This window comes from Piliocolobus tephrosceles, chromosome 6 (genome assembly GCF_002776525.5).
Source record: "Piliocolobus tephrosceles isolate RC106 chromosome 6, ASM277652v3, whole genome shotgun sequence".
In the NCBI taxonomy this organism is placed as follows: domain Eukaryota; kingdom Metazoa; phylum Chordata; class Mammalia; order Primates; family Cercopithecidae; genus Piliocolobus; species Piliocolobus tephrosceles.
The window spans coordinates 146043377-146065603 of NC_045439.1; the positions used below are offsets into that span (position 1 = coordinate 146043377).

Here is a 22227-nt window from a genome sequence, read left to right on the forward strand (position 1 = left end):
TGTGGTGGCGGGTGCCTGTAATCCCAGCTACTCGGGAGGCTGGGGCAGGAGAATCGCTTCAACACTGGAGGCAAAGGTTACAGTGAGCAGAGATCGCACCATTGCACTCCAGACTGGGCAATAAAAGCAAAACTCAGACTCAAAAAAAAAAAAAAAAAAAAAACTGGCTGAGTGCGGTGGCTCACGCCTGTAATCCCAGCACTTTCGGAGGCTGAGACATGTGGATTACCTGAGGTCAGGAGTTTGAGACCAGTGCGGCCAACGTGGTTAAACCCAGTCTCTACTAAAAATACAAAACAATTAGCTGGGCAAGGTGGCAGACACCTGTAATCCCAGTTACTCAGGAGGCTGAGGCAGGAGAATTGCTTGAACCTGGGAGGCGGAGGTTGCAGTGAGCCAAGATCGCACCACTGCACTCCAGCCTGGGCAACGGAGCGAGACTCCGTCTCAAAACAAAAACAAAAACAAAAGCAAGACATGTATTTTAAAAAAGATACGAATTATTTACAATAGATTTCAATGAAAAGAGCAATGCCATAAATGATAGGATGTGCACTAACGGTATGATTTGTCAAAATCTATGTTAAACCAAACAAGGTAGATGTTTTCTATTATGGCAGTTTGACGAGGAGTATCAATCATCAGGCTAAATGCAATATGCACTCATTGTTCCCAGCAGTAAGTTTTATAGTGATTGTATGCAAGTTAGTTTGGAACAATGTATGAGATATTTTTGTTTTTGAGACGGAAGGAGTCTTGCTCTGTCGCCCAGGCTGGAGTGCAGCAGCGTGTTCTTGGCTCACTGCAACCTCCCCCACTCCTGCTCCGCCCTGTTCAAGCGATTCCCCTGCCTCAGCCTCCTGAGTAGCTGGGACTACAGGCGCATGGCACCACATCTGGCTAATTTTTATTTTTGTTTTTATTTTTTGTATTTTTAGTAGAGACAGGGTTTCACCATGTTAGCCAGGATGGTCTTGACCTTCTGACCTTGTGATCCACCCACCTCGACCTCCCAAAACGCTGGGATTACAAGCATAAGCTACCAAGCCTGGATAAAATTTAAAACTATTATGAGTAATTAAATAAGTAAGACAAGAAAAGGAGAGTCAAAAGCAATAAATGTTTTGCTTGGACTGATATTTACCTTAAATTTAGGAACAAATCTAGTAAACTCCTGGTGCCAATTGTTAAGTGTAGATGCAGGTGAAATTATTAAGAAAGGTCCCCAAATGTTCTCTCTCTGCAACAGAAAAACCCAGTCAGTCAACTATAGGAAAAGGGAAGGTATTTAATTCAAAATTATAATTAATGACAAGAACAATCTAAGAATAGGAAACAAGAGAAATAGTGAGGAAATCCCAAATCTGCACATTCAAAAATAATATCCTATGTTAATAATAAGAACATAAAGACACACCTTGAGAAAAAAATGGCAAGCAATTGTTCCCTCTTCTGACCTCTTATAGGTCGTATCCACAGAGCACTTATGACACACTGACTTGTATGTATTGTTTTCTACTATACTAGTTATCGTAACAATCTTATAGTTATTTAATAGGTATACAGCTTCTGCTTTTTTTTCAGTATTTTTACACATTTTTAAAATTTAATTCTTTTGTTTTTTTTTTTTTTTTTTGAGACGAAGTCTCGCTCTGTCGCCCAGGCTGGAGTGCAGTGGCCGGATCTCAGCTCACTGCAAGCTCCACCTCCCGGGTTTACGCCATTCTCCTGCCTCAGCCTCCCGAATAGCTGGGACTACAGGCGGCCGCCACCTCGCCCAGCTAGTTTTTTTGTATTTTTTAGTAGAGACGGGGTTTCACCGGGTTAGCCAGGATGGTCTCAACCTCCTGACCTCGTGATCCGCCCGTCTCGGCCTCCCAAAGTGCTGGGATTACAGGCTTGAGCCACCGCGCCCGGCCTAAAATTTAATTCTTATAAAATTCCCATAAAGTAGATAATGTCTCCATAGAAGAGGAAACTAAGCCTCAGAGAGTTAAGTTGAAAAGAGGCTAAATTGCCCATGTTTACACTGGTAATAAGAGTAGAGTTGAAATGTTAGGCAACGTGTTCTGATCTAACTGTATTGCCCTTGCCACTACACTGGTGGTAATCAATGCAGAGTGGAAGGGAATGTCTCAAAATCACATGCTCAAAAACTGTCCTAGACCTCTAAAAAACCAAAAAGTTACACAATACTGTCCCCTTATAAAGCTCGCAGGCAAGAATCAAGTCCCACTATCTTGGAATGCTACAGAGCTTAGCATAGTGCTTTTAAGTGGCTGATTTTCAACAGAAATTACTCTAAATTCTAGAGAAATTAAGATAGAAAGATTGCATCTACCCACCTCAGCCAGATGGGCCAGAAGGGCAATGCTCTGTACTGTTTTACCAAGGCCCATTTCATCAGCAAGAATGCCATTAATACCCTGGGGAAAAAAAAATACATGGTCAACATCTCATACATTTCATCAAATAAAGTTTGACCTATTACCAAAAAGAATGACCAAGATAACAGGCTTGTTTAAAGAGAAGTGACTAGAGATACTCAGCCTCAACATTTTTACCCACTGCTATAGTAATTGCTTTTGCCAATGCTACAGCTACAACTATGAACCATGGTACACGAGACAGGGCAAGGCCAGTTTGTTAGCTAATACAACCCAGACACAAAAACAATTAGATTTACCAAGTCCATATAAGACAAACCATAAGAAATATACAAATATTCTCCAGTAGGCTCTCCAGGTTAGAAAAAAAAAAAAGACATCAGCTGGGCGCAGTGGCTCACGCCTGTCTTGGCACTTTGGGAGGCCAAGTCAGGCACATCGTATGAGCCCAGGAGTTTGAGACCAGCCTGGGCAACCCAGAGACACCCCATTTCTACAAAAAATACAAAAATTAGCCAGGCATGGTGGCATGTGTCTGTAGTCCCAACTATTGTGGAGGCTGAGGCAGGAGGATCACTTGAGCCCAGGAGTTTAAGTCTACAGTGAGCCATAAACACACCACTGCACTTCAGCCTGGGTAACAGAGTAAGATCCTATCTCAAAAAGAAAGAGAAACAGAGACAACTTTCTGCCTCTTGTCAAAGGATATAGCTTTTTATTTTATTTTTTTCATAAATCTACATTAATTTATTTTTTATTATACTTTAAGTTCTAGGGTACATGTGCACAACATGCAGGTTTGTTACATATGTATACATGTGCCATGTTGGTGTGCTACACCCATTAACTAGTCATTTACATTAGGTATTTCTCCTAATGCAATCCCTCCCCAGGATATAGCTTTTTAAAAGTGTGAAATCTAAAACATGATCTTGTACTTATTTATTTATTTATTTTTTGAGATGGAGTTTTGCTCTTGTTGCCCAGGCTGGAGTGCAATGACGCCATCTTGGCTCAACGCAATCTCTGCCTCCCAGGTTCAAGTGATTCTCCTGCTTCAGCCTTCCAAGTAGCTGGGATCACAGGCATGTGCTACCACGCCCGGCTAATTTTGCATTTTTTTTTTTTAGTAGAGATGGGGTTTCACCATGTTGGTCAGGCTGGTCTCAAACTCCTGACCTCAGGTGATCCGCCTGCCTCAGTCTCCCAAAGTGCTGCAATTACAGGCGTGAGCCATCGCGCCCAGCCAGATCTTGTACTCATTTTACAATCACACTGAACAAATGACTTTAGGAAAAGAGTTAATAAAAGAGAATTTTAGAAAAGAGTTCTAAAATTCACCTGTTCATAGAGATTGGCCAACCAATTCATGCCTTTCAGTTGATAACCTTTCAATTTGCCATTAAAAATTGTGGGCTGTGGAATATCCTCACCAGCCCGGATAGATGGGTTAGCCAGGCTGTAACTCTCCCCAAACCCAGTGCCAGACTTGTTTGCTGCCCGTAGGGCAGCTGCTCGACTTTCTTTTGCATCTTCATCAAATGACCTTGTCTGGAAAGTTAAAAAAAAAAAAAAAATTAGAAAAAAAAAAAGAGGAAAAATATTAAATGCAAATAAAACTCAAGGTAACAATATATCTACCCTGTGCTAAGAAAAATAATTGGACCAAAATTTCTCATAATCTGATAATATAACGTAGTATATGACATCATTTCTATAAAACATATTACTAATATTATTTAATGTAACAATTATATTAGAAATTGGGGAAGGTCACATTCGTCTATCCTTGACTTCCGCTCTGTCAATGTTAAATAGAGGCTCCTATGCAGTATATTAAAAACAGCAAGTTTTTTACTTAATTCAACTTGATTATAATTTCTTTCTGATTTTGTTAAACATCACTATATCATAAATAACAAAGAGCTTTGGCCGGGCACAGTGGCTCACGACTATAATCCCAGGACTTTAGGAGGCTAAGGCGGGTGGATCATCAAGTCAGGAGATAGAGACCATCCTGGCCAACATGGTAAAACCCCATCTCTACTAAAATAAAAAAAATTAGCTGGGCATGGTGGTGTGCACCTGTAGTCCCAGCTACTTGGGAGGCTGACAAAGCAAGACTCCATCTCAAAAAAAAGGGCCAGGCGCGGTGGCTCATGCCTGTAATCCCTGTAATCCCAGCACTTTGGGAGGCCGAGGTGGGTGGATCACGAGGTCAGGAGATCGAGACCATCCTGGCGAACACGGTGAAACCCTGTCTCTACTAAAAATACAAAAACTTAGCTGGGCATGGTGGCGGGCACCTCTAGTCCCAGCTACTTGGGAGGCTGAGGCAGGAGAATGGTGTGAACCCAGGAGGCGGAGCTTGCAGTAAGCCGAGATCGCGCCACTGCACTCCAGCCTGGGCGACAGAGCAAAACTCTGTCTCTAAAATAAAATAAATAACAAAGAGCAAGTTATTACTTAGGTGAAAGAAGGCATTAAATAATGTAGCAGTTTTTTGAAACCATGATGTGGCTCTCTTAACAAGCCAAGAGTATGTTTTTTTTTCATTAAACATCTATGATGCATTTCATACTATATTGCCCATGATTACTCAGATAGAAAAAAAAACACAAACTGTTCTAATTTGAAATTAAAACATTGCTAAAGCTAGAAAACTGAATATTCGTGTTTCTGCCTTTCTTCTAGTATCCCTACTATTCTAAAGTGAAAGAGACCCAGCCCCCGACCCTACACACAATTACTCACACACATATACACAAGCTAGTCTACGCTTTAATCGAAAATGTGATTAAAACTAAAGGAAGACCACCTAAGTAAAAGCTTGTAGGGTATTTCCAGGGCCAATTACAGTAAACCTTTCTATCTGAAGACTCACCCGAGCTTGGTGAATATGGTAAGCATTTTCAGCATTCTTCAGGGCCTGGGCTTTAAAGTGGTTACTATCTGAAAAGGAAAATTTATGGATTATCACACTTTATCAACTGATCTTGTTCTAAGAAGCAATTAACACCAATATATGTGGATCCCTGATTCCCTCATTCTACTTATCCCTGGGTTCACGGAGGGTAGGGGAAGAGAAAGGCTAAATTCTCAGAGGTAAGAAGCTGGAAATGCAATGGAGGTGGAGGGCTGCCTCGGTCTCCAGTAGCCAAAGCAAGCTCACAAAAAACCACGGCACTGGCATCCACTGCCTCTCAGTATTAGGGTTTCTTCTACCAAATGATACCAAGCTACAACAATCAAGACAATCAGGATTCAAAATTGTAATATATTTATGCTAGGTGAAACTATTTTAACTAGAGAAATACGACATATGTAATCCCCAAAATATAAAGCAGTTACAATCTCTACTACTTCTAGCTCAACACAATCTTAATCAGCATTCTCTGTGAAATTCCTCTCGAACTTCATCCCAATTCCTCCCTCTCCTTGTGATCACATAAAGACAACTGAACAGCTGCTTTCTCATGCTTAAATAACCAAGAATCTTATTATGTGAGAAATGTTTTCCTCTCCTGAAACGCAGTTCAGTTCTACAAACTCTGATTACAATACCGGTTATTTCTACTAACAAATCACAACAAAAATATTCCCAAACTTGCAAGATCATATAACCACAATCTTTCCTATTCAAATTCTTTAATAAATGGTCTTATACTTCTGTTATACAAACACACTTTCCCTACTCCAGTACAATAAATCTCTCTTTTCTGGTAAATTACCTATGAATCAATAAAAAATTTGCAAGAATTAAAGTATATAACCTTTAGATATAAAAATTAAGAGTTAGCCTTCCTCTAAGTCCTGATTGAAGACTCACCATAATCCTCCTGTGTGATGTTAACTACCACTCCTCCACCTATATCGATTTGTCTCTGGGTAGAACTGTCTTCCAGTTTCCTTAGGATTTCCTCCTGGATACCATCATGACCCATGTCTCGTTTGCGACTCATGAAATGGGCATACAACTCTGTCTGGGTAATTAAGAAGTTGAGTTTTCGCTGTTGCCTCTTGGCCTAAAGAGGGAAAAAGGTGAAAACAGAGCCCAATTATCAATGATATCCAAGAAGCAGTGGAGAATTCACCACTTATATTTGCATTCAAATCCTTTACCAACTCTTTACTTTTAAAAATGTAAACATTGCTGATAAACAATTTTATTTTAGCCAAGTCAGTGGCACTAAAAGCAATGAATGAATTTATTTTCCTTTTTCAGACAGAGTCTCGATTGGTCGCATGGGCTGGAGTACGGTGGCGTGATCTCGGTTCACTGCAACCTCCGCCTCCCGGGTTCAAGCTACAGCTTCCAGAGTAGCTGGGCTTACAGGTGAGCACCACTAACCTCGGCTAATTTTTGTATTACTAGTAAAGACAGGGTTTCACCATGTTGGCCAGGCTGGTCTCGAACTCAGGCGATCCACCAGCCTCAGCATCTCAAAGTGTTAGGATTAAGGTGTGAGCCACCACGTCTGGCACAATGAATAACTTTCATTCATAATCTACTAGTAACGAGTGTTTTGCTCTTCTTTATACTGTGAATCTTTTCTCCATTAGACTTCTGACTAAAATGTTTCTTTCATACATGGCTTTTCTATGGTAGCACTGAGACAACTGAATTCAAACAATATATTCCATTTTATAACCTGGATGGTGGATACATGTCTATATAGCTTTATTATTTTTGAAAATGTACACGTCAGAAACTTTTTCTTTTTTTTTTTGAGACAAGAGTCTAACTGTGTTGGCCAGGCTGGAGTGCAATGGCACGATAGCAGCCTCACCGCAACCTCTGCCTCCCAGGTTCAAGTGGTTCTCCTGCCTCAGCCTCCCAAGTAACTGGGATTACAGGCATACACCACGATGCCTGGCTAATTTTTTTTTTTTTTTCCTTGGGACAGAGTCTCCCTCTGTCGCCCAGGCTGGAGTGCAGTGGCGTAATCTTGGCTCACTGCAAGCTCTGCCTCCTGGGTTCATGCCATTCTCCTGCCTCAGTCTCCTGAGTAGCTGGGACTACAGGCGTCCGCCACCACACCCGGCTGATTTTTTTGTGTTTTTAGTAGAGATGGGGTTTCACTGCGTTAGCCAGAATGGTCTCAATCTCCTGACCTCGTGATCCGCCTGCCTCGGCTTTCCAAAGTGCTGGGATTAAAGGCGTAAACCACTGCGCCTGGCATGTATTTTTGTATTTTTTTTAGTAGAGACAGGTTTCACCATATTGACCAGGCTGGTCTCAAACTCCTGACCTCAGGTGATCGGCCCACTTTTAGCCTCACAAAGTGCTGGGATTACAAGCGTGACCAGTACGCCCGGTCAGCTACCACACTGGTCCCAAAACTCTTCTTTACTACCAAAAGTCAGAACAACTGACAAAAAGCTGTAAGTTATTCTGAAAGCCAATACAATAGGTATATGAAATTAAATGGCTAATGGAAGGAAGAAAATATTCCCCAAAACAATCTATAGGAAGGAACAAAATACTCCCCAACATAATCTGTATTTTTTGGCCAGGCATGGTGGCTCATGCCTGTAATCCAGGCACTTTGGGAGGCCAAGGATGGTGGATCACTGGAGGCCAGGAGTTTGAGATCAGCCTGGTCAACATGGAGAAACCCTGTCTCTGATAAAAAATACAAAAATTAGCTGGGCATGGTGGCAGGCGCCTGTAATCCCAGCTACTCTGGAGGCTGAGGCAGGAAAATCGCTTGAACCCAGGAGGAAAGGTTGCAGTGAGCCAAGGTCGTGCCACTGCACTTCAGACTGGGTGACAGAGCAAGACTCTACCTCAAACAAAATGAAACAAAACCCAACAATCTGTACTTCATCTGTGATAATAATAGCTACAAAAATCGAATACAGACTGAATACATGCACACGTGCAAACATACATATATTTTTTAGTGTGAGAAGGCTAAAAGTGCCTTTCAGGTGGACTGCTTGATCTCAGGAGTTTGAGACTAGACTGGGCAACATGGCAAAACCTTGTTTCTACAAAAAATACAAAAATTTGCCAGGCATGGTGGCATGTACCTGCAGTCCCAGCTACACTGGAGGCTGAGGCGGTAGGATTGCTTAAGCCCAAGAGATAGACGCTGCGCTGAGCCAAGATCATGCCGCTGCACTCCAGCCTGGGTGACACAGTAAGATACCACTTTTTTTTTTTTTAAAGTGCCTCTACTCTAAAACAACCAGGTAAGAAAAATAATCATTGTGTCAATAAATAAAATCATTCCTAAGATAAATAATAAAATGAAAACATAATCCAAAATACCAAATTATATGGAACACCGAATACAGTATAAGTAGCATATTAAAGAGTCATTGTTTTGTTTTGTTTTGTTTTGTTTTGAGATGGAGTCTCGCTCTGTCGCCCTGGCTGGAGTGCAGTGGTGCAATCTCGGCTCACTGCAACCTCCACCTCCCCAGTTCAAGCGATTCTCCTGTCTCAGCCTCCTGAGTAGCTGGGACTACAGGCATATGCTACCACACCCAGCTGATTTTTTGTATCTTTAGTAGACGGGGTTTCACCATGTTAGCCAGGATGGTCTTGATCTACCGACCTCCTGATCTGCCCACCTCAGCCTCTCAAAGTGCTGGGATTACAGGCGTGAGCTCACAGCGTAAGCCAGCCTTGTTTGCTTTATTTTTTTTCCCCCAAAAAGAGCATTATTGGTCCAAGAGTCATTATTTTGAATTATTTCATAACAAAATTCATAAAATATACTTTATCCTTGATCCACTCTCCCAAAAGGAAAACAATAAAATAAGGAATACAAAAAAAAAAAAATCCAAAAGGTTGACAGTATATTTTATAAAGCAGTAATCTACGTAAAATTATCCTGTCTCTTTAAAGCATTATAGCACTTGAGCAAGATCCAAAATAGAAGAACACTTGAGAAAGACAGTGAGAGAAAAATAAGTCTTTGTCATAATGAATGTTCATGTTTCAAACCTAAAGTGCTATCACGAAAATCTTTGTTTTTTTTCTGAAGAGATGGTATCTCACTCTGTCACCCAGGCTGGAGGCAGTAGCAAGAACACAGCTCACTGCAACCTCAACATTCCAGGTTCAAGCAATACTCCCACCTCAGCCTCCAGAGTAACTGGGACTATAGGCACTTGCCACTACACCTGTCTAATTTTTGTACTGTTTATGGATGCGAAGTATCACTATGTTGCCCAGACTGGTCTTGAACTCCTGGATTCCAGCGATCCTCCTGCCTCTGCCTTTCTGCTGGGATTATGGACATGAGCCAATACACTCAGCCTAAGGAAAACTTCCCAAAGTAAAACAATTAAGAAAAATAACATATATATATATATATTTTTTTTTTTTTGTGATGGATTCTTCCTCTGTCGCCCAGGTTGGAGTGTAGTGGTATGATCTCGGCTCACTGCAACTTCCACCTCCCGGGTTCAAGCAATTCTCTGCCTCAGTCTCCCGAGTACCTGGGATTACAGGCACCCGCCACCATGCCCAGCTAATTTTTGTATGTTTAGTAGAGACGGGGTTTCACCATGTTGGCCAGGCTGGTCTTGAACTCCTGACCTCATGATCCACCTGCCTCCGCCTCCACAAGTGCTAAGTTTATAGACGTGAGCCACTGCACCCGGCCAAGAATAACATCTTTAACCTTAAAGAAGTTAACTACCATATGATTAAATGAACAAAGTAGATTAAGAAAATAGAAAGGATACATCAAAGATTTATTTCAAAAGTTCAAAGAAAAAGACGCATAAGTCAGCATAAGCATCAGTTAGCTATCAACGTAACTAAGAATCTAGGTCTCACAAATCTAGAATACAGGCCAAGTTGCCTGCAAAACTTCAAGATCTATGGCTAACTCTCAAATGACTTTAAATTCTGTGAGTTAAGAATTCCCAAAAGCATCAAATGTTTACTAACTTGATAATATGATTACCTTGCATGCAAATACACAAATATGCAAATTAACCAGGAGACTAAAGAGAACTGAGCAAAATCCACCTTCATTCTCGAAGTCATGATAAAATAAGGGAAGATCAAGAGCTCAGAAGAGGCTCCAAAACTTCACTTTGACATGAGTTACTACATATACCTGAAAGAAAACATCATCCAATCCACTAATTCCCTTCTTTCTTCAAATCTCAACTCTCCTTCCATTCATCTCAGTTGGTTTATCAATGGCAATAAAATGACTTTGCCTTCTTATTCTCACCTCTTGCTTCCCTCAGCAATATCCACAGCCTACAACAGCTGGCATCAGGTTTAACAACAGTACTTGCTGCAAGTTAAAACAATATAAAGTAGGCTGGGCATGGTGGTTCATGCCTGTAATCTCAGCACTTTGGGAGGCCGAGGCAGGCGTATCATCTGAGCTCAGGAATTTGAAACCAGCCTGGCCAACACGGTGAAACCCCATCCCTACTAAAAATACAAAAACTTAGGAGGGCATGGTGGTGGGTGCCTATAGTCCTAGCTACTCAGAAGGCTGAGGCAGAAGACTTGCTTGAATCTGGGAGGCAGAGGTTGCAATGAACCAAGATTACTGCACTCCAGCCTGGGCGACAACAGTGAAACTTCATCTCAAAAAATAAATTAAAAAAACAGTACAGTAGGTGAAGGGTAAATCTTAGAAAACTGGGCTCATTGTCCACTGTCCCTATCTGGCCCAAAATTTGGCATCTATTTCTTATTGTCCAAAAAAAGCAAAACTGCAGTCAGCACCTACAAACAAACCAAGATGAATTAAAAGCTACTTTCTTCCTCTTTTGCTCATTCTTTTTTTTTTTTTTTTGAGGAATAAGAGCCCAAAATAGAGGAAGACAGCTTAGAAGAAAATGAGAAAAAGGCCTGAGGAGGGCCATACCAAATGACTAAAAGCAGAATTGGTTTACTAGTCTAAAATCACCATCCTCAAAATTAAGTCTTTAAAAAAATTTCTGGGCCGGGCGCGGTGGCTCACGCCCATAATCCCAGCACTTTGGGAGGCCAAGGGGGGCGGATCACGAGGTCAGGAGATCGAGACCATCCTGGCAAACACGGTGAAACCCTGTCTCTACTAAAAATACAAAAAATTAGCCGGGCGTGGTGGCGGGCGCCTGTAGTCCCAGCTACTTGGGAGGCTGAGGCAGGAGAATGTCGTGAACTCAGGAGGCGGAGCTTGCAGTGAGCCAAGATTGCGCTACTGCACTCCAGCCTGGGCGACAGAGCGAGACTCCGCCTCAAAAAAAAAAAAAATTTCTGACTGTGGGAGACCAAGGCAGGCAGATCACTCGAAGCTCAGGAGTTTGAGACTAGCCTGGGCAACATGGCGAAACTGCATCTCTACTAAAAATAAAAATAAAAATAAGCGACAGTGTCATTGGTTAGATGTACAATTTTCAAAATGCAAACCAATCTCTTCAAATGGCTGTAATAATCAGGGTTTTCAAAATGGTATGCTTTTGCCCTACCTCCCGCATTTCCTCATCCAACTTCCGCTGCTCCAAAGCTTCCTTCTCTGCTCTCTTGCGGTGCTCCTTCTCCACTTTCTCATATTTCTTCCAGTACAGAAGCATCTCCTTGGTGAGGCGGCGGGCACGAGGCAAGGTTTCCTTACAGTTCTTCTGGGCCTGTAAGGCAGCTCGACGCACCTCCTTCATGCACTGGTGAGCAAGCTGAAAACAACAACAGCATTACAGCAGAAAGGACCCCATACCAGAGGCTGGTTCTTCCTGGATTCTAAACCACATCATTCCTCAATATGTTGAATACAAACTGTCATCCTTGACCACATCTCTTTCCCTGCAACTTGATTATGTCCTTGTATAGTACTGTGACATAGGTCCAGATCCTGTGGTAATATCAGGGATAAGAAATCTATCTGATTTCTGTCAACTTAGAAGATGAAAAATTATAATGACTAAGAAGGACCTGGGATATGCTTGGAAGTTACAAAATGTTATCACACACATTAATAACAGCTATCACTGCTTATTATATCTTTAGCACCACTGAAAAATATATTAAACTAATCTACTCTTCAAATCCTATGAAATTGGCATTAGCATCACCCTCATTTACCATCATCTACCTTATAAATGAGGAAACAGAGAAGTTGAATGACTACCCTAGAGAAACACAACTAATAACATGGCCTAATCTGATCCTCACAATTCTGAAAGGAAGTTGTTTTAGTTTCCTCTAAGGGAAGGTATTCACATCATTATTTCTTAGACGACAAGACTGAAGACAGGAAGATTCCATGATCGGCTCAAGAAATCAGGGTGGGCTATGGTCTTATCCAAAAAGGTTCAAATACCAGAAATGTGAGGAAGAACAATTTTATTTAATAAACAGATTGAGGCCGGGCACGGTGGCTCATGCCTGTAATCCTAGCACTTTGGGAGGCCAAGGCGGGCAGATCACCTGAGGTCAGGAGTTCAAGACCAGCCTGGCCAACATGGTGAAACCCTGTCTCTACTAAAATACAAAAATTATAGGGCATGATGGTGGGTGCCTGTATTCCCAGCTACTCGGGAGGCTGAGATGGGAGAATTGCTTGAACCTGGGAGACAGTGGTTGCAGTGAGCCGAGATCACACCACTGCACTCCAGCCTGGGCGGCTGAGATTCCATCTCAAAAAATAAATAAATAAATAAACAGATTGAGAACATTCAGAAACTCTCTTAGGAACTATTAGATTCATAATCAACAGGTTACAACAGACAAGAGTAGCAAGATGGACCCAAAGAAGAAGAATATATTCCAGCAAAACATGAAATGGAAAATACAAAACTACAATTTTACCTTTCGGCTATTGGTGAGAAACAGGTTACGAGCTGAAGCTTTCTGCTTATTTGCCTAAAATATTTAAAAAACAGTATTTCATTCAGGATTCATTTTTGAACTAAGACTATGTAGAACAAACAGTCTTTTAATCAATTCCTAGAGGTTTAGAAAATGTCAAGCCGAGCAAGATACATTACTTCTGTAAGTCATCCAGATGTACTGTCCAACACCATATATAAAACTATTAAAGAAGCATCAAGAAGAATCAGTGTTGTGGATGCCTTAAATAGTCTTCCGTATACTTTTAGGAAGACATTAAGTTATATGTCAGGCTTGAAGTGGACTAGCAAAATGTTAAAATACCTAAACCTTAGTACCACCCTGATTAAAAACATGTTGCTTACCAGGGCCAATCTGCAAAGCTGAGAGAACAGGGCACCCAGATACAGGAATCATTAGGAAAAAGATAAACTAGTCTCCCAAGTTGTGATTCTACACCCACCTCCAGCCTAGGCAAACCTGATGTCACTACTACTCAGTTTCTGCCACCACATAAGCCTAATCTTCTCTAAAACTAAACTCCAAGGAAGACCTAACACAAAATGACCCAGCAGCCCACAACCCAGTATCCAGCTATTTGTGTTTTCCACTCTGGCTAAGGGGGGAAAAAAAGTCAGTACAGACATCTGACTCCCCATGATGTCTATCTGACATGGAAGAAGACACTGAAGAGGCAGGGCTGGGTGGCTCTTTCATTACTGAAGAGCACTCTCCTTGATGCTAAAGAAACAATGGGTTCAAAGTGACAAAGAAGGTCTGAAAGCCATTTCCCTAAAGTTTGCATATAAGACAGCAAATTTAAGGGAATATATGAGCCTTTTATAAAAAAACTCTTACTAATTAAAGAGCTATTGTCACTCTGAAGCCAGGAACCTCAAATATTCCCACTAAAAAGTCATTTCTTGGCCAGGTGTGGTGGTTCACGCCTGTAATCCCAGCACTTTGGGAGGCCGAGGCGGGTGGACCACTTGAGGTCATGAGTTTGAGACGGGACTGGCCAAGGTAGTGAAATCCCATCTCTACTAAATATAGAAAACTTAGCCGGGCATGGTGGCACATGCCTGTAATCCTAGCTACTTGGGAGGCTGAGGCAGAAGAATCACTTGAACTCAAGAGGCGGAGGCTGCAGTAAGCCAAGATCGCACCACTGCACTCCAGCCTGGGAGACACAAGCGAAACTCCATCTCAAAAAAAAAAAAAAGGCGGCCGGGCACGGTGGCTCAAGCCTGTAATCCCAGCACTTTGGGAGGCCAAGACGGGCGGATCACAAGGTCAGGAGATCGAGATCATCCTGGCTAACATGGTGAAACCCCGTCTCTACTAAAAATACAAAAACTAGCCGGGCGAGGTGGCGGGCGCCTGTAGTCTCAGCTACTCGGGAGGCTGAGGCAGGAGAATGGCATAAACCCGGGAGGCGGAGCTTGCAGTGAGCTGAGATCCGGCCACTGCACTCCAGTCCGGGCGACAGAGCAAGACTCTGCCTCAAAAAAAAAAAAAAAAAAAAAAGGCATTTCTTGGCCACACACAGCAGCTTACACCTGCAATCCTGGCATTTGGGGAGGTTGAGGCAGGAGGATCACTTGAGTCCAGGAGTTCAAGACTAGCCTGGGCAACATAGTGAGACCTCGTCTCTAGAAAAAATAAACAGAATTGGGCCAGACATGGTGGCTCATGCCTGTAATCCCAGCACTTTGGGAGGCCGAGGTGGTTGGTTCACCTGAGGTCAGGACTTCAAGACCAGCCTGGTCAACATGGTGAAATCCTGTCTATACTAAAAATACAAAAATTAGCTGAGTGTGGTGACAGGCATCTGTAATCACAGCTACCCGGGAGGCTGAGGCAGGAGAATCGCTTGAACCCGGGAGGTGGAGATTGCCGTGAGTCGAGATCGTGCCATGGTATTCCAACCTGGGTGACAAAAGCGAAACTCCGTCTCAAAAAAAAAAAATTAAAATTAAATAAAATAAACAGAATTAGCTCGGCATGGTAGCACACACTTATAGCCCCAAGTACTCAGGAGCCTGAGGTGCGAAGATTACTTGAGCCTGGGAGATCAACGCTGAAGTGAAACAAGATCAGTCTACTGCATTCCAGCCTGGGCAAGAGAACAAGACCCCATCTCAAAAAAACGAAAACTCATTTCTTTCATTGAAAGGGCACCATATGAGGCCTCTTCATCAGGTACTAAGCAGGTTTTCCCATAACTTTCCCATCAAGAATGCTCAAGCATAGGCCGGGCATGGTGGCTCACGTCTGTAATCCCAGCACTTTGGGAGGCCGAGACGGGCAGATCACGAGGTCAGAAGATCGAGACCAGCCTGGCTAACACGGTGAAACCCTGTCTCTACTAAAAATACAAAAAAAATTAGCTGGGTGTCGTGGCAGGCGCCTGTAGTCCCAGCTACTCGGGAGGCTGAGGCAGGAGAATGGTGTGAACCTGGGAGGTGGAGGCTGCAGTGAGCCGAGATCGCAGCACTGATCGCACCACTGCACTCCAGCCTGGGCAACAGAGCGAGACTCCGTCTCAACAGAAAAAGAATGCTCAAGCATAAACTATGTCTCCAGAAATACTTATTAACTGCTATAGAAAAAAAAAATTTTATTTTACAGTAGCAAAACACCACCATACCAAGGGATCAAATGCAATATCCTCAAAACATTAAAACAGGCTGGGCATGGTGGCTCACGCCTATAATTCCAGCACTTTGGAAAGCCGAGGTGAGCAGATCACTTGAGGTCAGGCGTTCAAGACCAGCCCGGCTGACATGGCAAAACCCCATCTCTACTAAAAATACAAAAATTAGCTGGGCATGATGGCGCACACCTGTAGTCGCAGCTACTCAGCTACTTGGGAGGCTGAAGTGGGAGAACTGCTTGAACCCAGGAGGCAGAGGTTGCAGTAAGATGCAGATCTAGTATTTATCTTTTTCAAAATTGCTACCCAGTTGTCCCAGTACTAATTTATAAGTCCACTGGTTTATTCTACTCATCTATTTGCCTATTCATGTGTCAGTACCACACTTTTTTAACTGTAGAGGTTTTGTAGTGTGTTCTAATGTTTAGTAGGGATTTTCCAATTCTTCCCTAGCTACTCCTACATTCTGACTTCATCACATGGACTTTAGTATCAACTTTTCTCAATTCATAAAATATCCTGTTTCTAAAAAAAATCCAATTTATAATGAAATATCCTGTTTCTATCAGGACTGCACTCAATTCATCCTTAAGAGCAGTATGTTAACAACTGGTGAATCTCACTTAAGGGTAAATAGACATTCCTTGGACTATAATTGCAACTTCTTTAAAAAAAAAAACAAAAAACAAAAAAAACCGCTGCATATGGCATCGGGCCTGCAACTGTTAATTACGAAATTATATCAAAATAACATGTTATTGGCTGGGCATGGTGGCTCACGCCTATAATCCCAGCACTGTACGAGGCCGAGCCAGGCAGATCATCTGGGGTCAGGAGTTCGAGACCAGCCTGGCCAAAATGGTGAAACCCCATCTCTACTAAAATACAAAAATTAGCCAGGGGTGGTGGCATCTGCCTGTGGCCCCAGCTACTGAGGCAAGGGAATTGTTTGAACCTGGGAAGTGGAGTTTGCAGTGAGCCGAGATCATGACACTGCAATCCAGCCCAGGTGACAGAGCAAGACTCCATCTCAAAAATAATAATAATAAAATAAAATGTTATCAAAACCAAATGAATTAAAAAAGGAAAAATGCTTATACATGTTTCTTTTAAATCGTTCACATCTTATTCTAGTGCCTGTGATTATCCAGCAACATTCAAACATTTGTAAATTCTCTAAGAAACATATCAACTCCTTTTTATTTTATTTAATTTTTGAGATAAAATAAATATTTATTATGTTACACATTCTGTTACACAAGCTCGAGTGCAGTGGTGCGATCTCAGCTCGCTGCAGCCTCAACCTCCTGGGCTCAAACTATCCTCCTGCCTCAGCCACTTGCATAGGTAGGGCTACAAACATGTGCCACTACACCCAGCTCGTTTTTGTAGAGATGGGGTTTCCCCATGTTGTCCAGACTGGTCTCAAACTCCTGGGCTCAAGCGATCCACCCGCCTCAGCCTCCCAAAGTGCTGGGATTACAGGTGTGACCTACCATGCCCGGCCTCTTTTTAATTTTTTCTAATATCACCTATAAATAGGCTGTCAAGTATCTACTGCTATATTTTAAAAAACTACATTCTTTCCTCGAAGAAGTTGCCCTCCAATCTTTTGACCAAGGAGCATCACACAGTAACTAATTGTCCTGTGAATTCTGACCACATTCTAGAAGAAACTGTTAACTGAAGAGTACTACTCAGCATTCCCTTGATTCCAACAGATTAATTTCCTTGCGGAACTCCTATCTGTGAAAGTATCCAGCTCTCAGAGTTCCTCTTTAGTGGGTGGGAAGAGAATACATTCTCCCAATCTCCATGTCCTGGAGGCATTCACTTACCTTTGGTAGTTCCTTTTTCACAATGCTGAGCCATACTTTCCTGCGACGAGCATTCAACTGCTCAATGGATAAGTGCTTTTTCTTAGTGCCAGGGGGAGGTGCATCATGAGAAAACTTGGCAAAGACTTTGGTCTGGTGGTGATGGCGACGAGGGGATTCTTCAGAGGAAAGTTCTTCATCTCTTCGTCTTTTTTTCTTCACTTTTTTCAACTTAGCTGCAAAAGAAACAGATGCTAACAGGGTTGCACTTCCACAAGAGATGGTCACAAAGCAACCTCACAACTTAAAGAATGCAAGGTTCTTTCCTTATTCCACTTGACACTGACAACATATATCCCTTTATCTACTCAGACCCATGAATATTCCTAGAGGAACAAAAATAACAGAGAAGAAACATACTGATTGATATCTCACTAACCTGGAAAAGAACACTGGATACTCGCTCTGTTTATATGAAAGTGAAATACAGAATAAAACCCGAGAACCAAATTTCTTTCTTTTTTTTTTCCCCGGAGATGGAGTCTCACCCTGTCGCCCAGGTTGGAGTGCAATGGCGCAATCTCGGCTCACTGCAACCTCTGCCTCCCAGGTTCAAGTGATTCTCCCGCCTCAGCCTCCCGAGTAGCTGGGACTACAGGTGCATGGCAAGAACCAAATTTATTTTGAACCTAATAGGTAAGCAAGTGTCTGAGGTATCACAGATTCAAGGAATAGTCAAAGGAAGGAAACTTATTTCTACCTGGTGGCAATATAAGGTGGCTATACATCTACGCAGTGTGGGGAAAATAAGAAAAAAGTATACCTATAAGGTGGATAAAGAAAAATAAAAGAGAAGAAAAAAACACACTGATATGTCACTAAGACTTGCAGGACAAAAATACATGAAACAAAACCTTAATTCAGGTTGGAGAAAAGGTGTGGAGGGTGAGAAAACACAAATAAAGATGATGGAAAAAGAAGAGAAGGCTAAAAGGAGCCTTTTTGAGTAGAATTCCTACCGTCAAGCCAGGTGCGGTGGCTCACACCGGTAATCCCAGCACTTTTGAGAGGCCAAGACAGGCGGATCACCTGAGTTTAGGAGTTTGAGACCAGCCTGGCCAACACGGTGACACTCCATCTCTACTGAAAATACAAAAATTAGCCAGGTGTAGTGGCGCGCACCTGTAATCCCAGCTACTCGGGAGGCTGAGGCATGAGAACTGCTTGAACTCAGGAAGTGGAGGTTGCAGTGAGCTGAAATAGCGCCACTGCACTCCAGCCTGGGCGACAGAGCAAGACTCCATCTCAAAAAAAAAAAGAATTAATACTTTCAGAGGAATAAAATTTGCCTTACAAAGATAGTTTAAAACTTTCTCTTTCAGTTTCCTTCCTGATATCCAGCTGCTGAGAGCTCAATAAGAGAGGAAAGGACACTTCCTGTCAAACATGCAAACAAACACTACAGAAGATCATCAGGAGGTGATCTATTTTAAATCACCTTGGACAGCAACAATGATAACTTACTCCAAACACTTCGGGTTACTTTTCTTACTTCTCTGTGCATAACCAACTTCCTATCCCAGAACATGTGCAATATTTGCAGAGTATGTATAAGAAAAATGGAACAAACTAATTTTGCCTAAACCTTTAGCTAGGAATCCATCTTTCCAATTGTAGAACTAAAGACTACAAGCCAAGTATGAATTAAGGTTAATAATATAGTCTACCCTTCCTATCTGTGGGCTCTACATCATGGATTCAACCAACTGAGGATCAAAAATATTCAGGAAAAAAAAAAAAGAGAACGGTTGTAGCAGCTGTACTGAATATGTACAAACTTTTTTTGATTGTTATTCCCTAAACAATATAGGATTACAAGTATTTATATAGCATTTACATTGCATTAGGTATTATAAGTAATCCAGAGATGACTTAAAGTATATGAGAGGATGTGCACAGCTCATACGCAAATACTATACCATTTTATATAAAGAACTTGAGCATCTCTGGATTTTGGTATCTGCCGGGGGTCCAGAATCCAATCACCCATGGATACCAAGGGGAAAATTGTACTTGTTACTAATTAGAAACAGAGTTTTTCAAATAAAGCAAATTTCTACCATATGGACTATATATAAAGTCCAAATGCACCAGTAGGCCACATGCAATTCTGAAACTAAGAATGAATGTATGTGGAAGGCAGTTCAACACGCTCACCTTTAAGTTTCTTTTCCTCCTTAAATTTCTTTTTCTTGGGTCCAAGTAGGTGCCGTTGCTGCTCATAGAAAGGGTCGTATGTGGAGAGCAGGCCTGCACTGTAGTACTGATATTGCTGCAACTGAAGCAGGCAAAGACCATGATGGGCCTGTTTTCTATAGTACAGCATTCAAATTATCTTTACTACAGAAAACTAAGCCAAAGGAAATCATAGCTTCTAAATACAGTATTCTTCCCACAAAGAGATCAGTAACATTTAGTATATCAAAGCAATCACTTCCTTAACTTCAAACAAATGAGTTCAACTCCTATACATGTAACAACAGGTCACTGAAAATAATTTAAGAAAGCAAAACTCTTCATGCTTCTGAATTTCTACCAGAATACTTACTTAAACCTGACATATACTGAGACATGAAATTAATTCCTTGCAGAAATGTCTCCCCTTGGAAATTCACCACCAAGAAATAAACCATATTTCTATTACCAGTAGGTCCTCACATTTACTAAGGTTCCTAATGCTTGCTTTCCTTTTTTTTTTTTTTTTTTTTTGAGACAGAGTCTTGCTCTGTTGCCAGGCTGGAGTGCAGTGGTGTGATCTCGGCTCACTGCAACCTCCATACCTTGGTTCAAGCGATTCTCGTGCCTCAGCCTCCCAAGTAGCTAGGATTACAAGCAAACACCACCATATCCAGCTGATTTTTGTATTTTTAGTAGAGATGGGGTTTCACCACGTTGGCCAGGATGATCTTGATCTCCTGACCTCGTGGTCAGCCCATCTCGGCGTCGGTCCACCTCAGCCTCCCAAAGTGCTGGGATTACAAGTGTGAGCCACTGCAACTGGCCCTTCATGCTTGCTTTCCTATTAGTCATATGTCCGCTTTTCCACCAGTCATCCCAATTCTTGAATCTTTCAAGTCTTTTCTCTCTTCATCTCCCACTAAGAGAGTCTGCTATCATTTAGATAGTGCCTACATTGCCAGAATTCTAACATATGAATAATGTAATTCTTTCCATCCAGGAAGTGATAAGTAAACACTTTTAAATATTTTACTTAATCCCCAAATCTCGTATTAATTTTGTCTCACATATTACTAATGCATAAATATAAATTAAAATTAGGTAGCCCACTGTTAAATCTCTTTCCTGGATTCTAGCCAAATAAATTGTCCGAGGACTGAAATAAGACTGAAAGATTAACATGGGGAACTAATACAATGTCCTCTGTTAAAAATCAAAATTAAATTAGCATGCACTGAGCTGTGTACTTAAAGTCTGAGAATTTTCCTATATGTATGTTTTACTTGAATTTAAAAAACAAGCAGGCCAGGCATGGTGGCTCAACTGGGCGCCATGGCTCATGCCTGTAATACCAGCACTTTGGAAGGCCAAGGTGGGCAGATTATTTGAGGTCAGGAAGTCGAGACCAGTCTGGCCAACATGATGAAACCACATCTCTACTAAAAACAAAAAAAATTAGCCTGGCGTGGTGGCGAGCTTCTATAGTCCCAGCTACTTGGGAGACTAAGACAGGAGAATTGCCTGAACCCAGGAGGCAGAGGTTGCAGCGAGTCAAGATCACGCTACTGCATTTCAGTCTGGGTGACAGAGCCTCCACCTCAAAAAATAAAAATAAATAAAAAATAAACATAAAAAACAAGCAAATACTTGGAGCGCCAAGTCCCTTAGTGCTGGAGGTTAAGAGGGAAGGAACTTTTTACAACAAATTGGTCAGATATTCTGTTTACCACTTCTACAGGTTTAAAAGGTTCAGAATATTATTCCAATCTCTCTGAACTAACTTTGAACCTTAACTAATTGCTAGAAAATTCTTAGGTCTTCAAATATACTATTGCTCATTATGTACAATGTTCCACACTTGTAGAAATAGTCAGAACCCTGCCAGGCGGGGTGCCTCACCCCTGTAATCCCAGCACTTTGGGAGGCCAAGGCAGGCGGATCACCTGAGTTTGAGACCAGCCTGACGAACACTGAAAAACCCTGTCTCTACTAAAAATACAAAATTAGCTGGGCATGGTGGCGCATGCCTGTAACCCCAGCTACTCAGGAGACTGAAGCAGGAGTATCGGTTGAACCCAGAAGGTGGAGGTGGCAGTGAGCAAGTATCACGCCATTGCGCTCGAGCCTGGGCAACAGCAGCAAAATGAAAGAAAGAAAGAGAAGGAGAAAGAGAAAGAGAAGAAGAAGGAGAAAGAGAAAGAGAAGAAGAAGGTGAAAGAGAAAGAGAAAGAGAAGGAGAAGGAGAAAGAAGAGAAGGAGAAGGAGAAGGAGAAGGAGAAGGAGAAGGAAGGAAGGAAGGAAGGAAGGAAGGAAGGAAGGAAGGAAGGAAGG

At 42.0% G+C, this 22227-nt stretch overlaps 1 protein-coding gene across 3 annotated transcripts in view; it reads right to left on the reverse strand.

Annotated features, from left to right (window-relative positions):
- Positions 1-22227, reverse strand: part of INO80 (INO80 complex ATPase subunit) — a 140153-nt gene that overhangs the window by 90894 nt on the left and 27032 nt on the right. For 2 of the 3 annotated variants that reach the window (XM_023198366.2, XM_023198367.2), the window contains 9 exons: positions 19876-19996; positions 17680-17894; positions 13165-13218; positions 11829-12032; positions 6217-6412; positions 5272-5339; positions 3729-3938; positions 2346-2426; positions 1145-1240 (listed from right to left, as the gene is read on the reverse strand). In XM_023198366.2, the coding sequence (XP_023054134.1) occupies positions 1145-1240; positions 2346-2426; positions 3729-3938; positions 5272-5339; positions 6217-6412; positions 11829-12032; positions 13165-13218; positions 17680-17894; positions 19876-19996 (1245 nt within the window). The remainder of the gene's footprint in view (positions 1-1144; positions 1241-2345; positions 2427-3728; positions 3939-5271; positions 5340-6216; positions 6413-11828; positions 12033-13164; positions 13219-17679; positions 17895-19875; positions 19997-22227) is intronic. The other variant, XM_023198368.3, reaches the window with a different exon arrangement.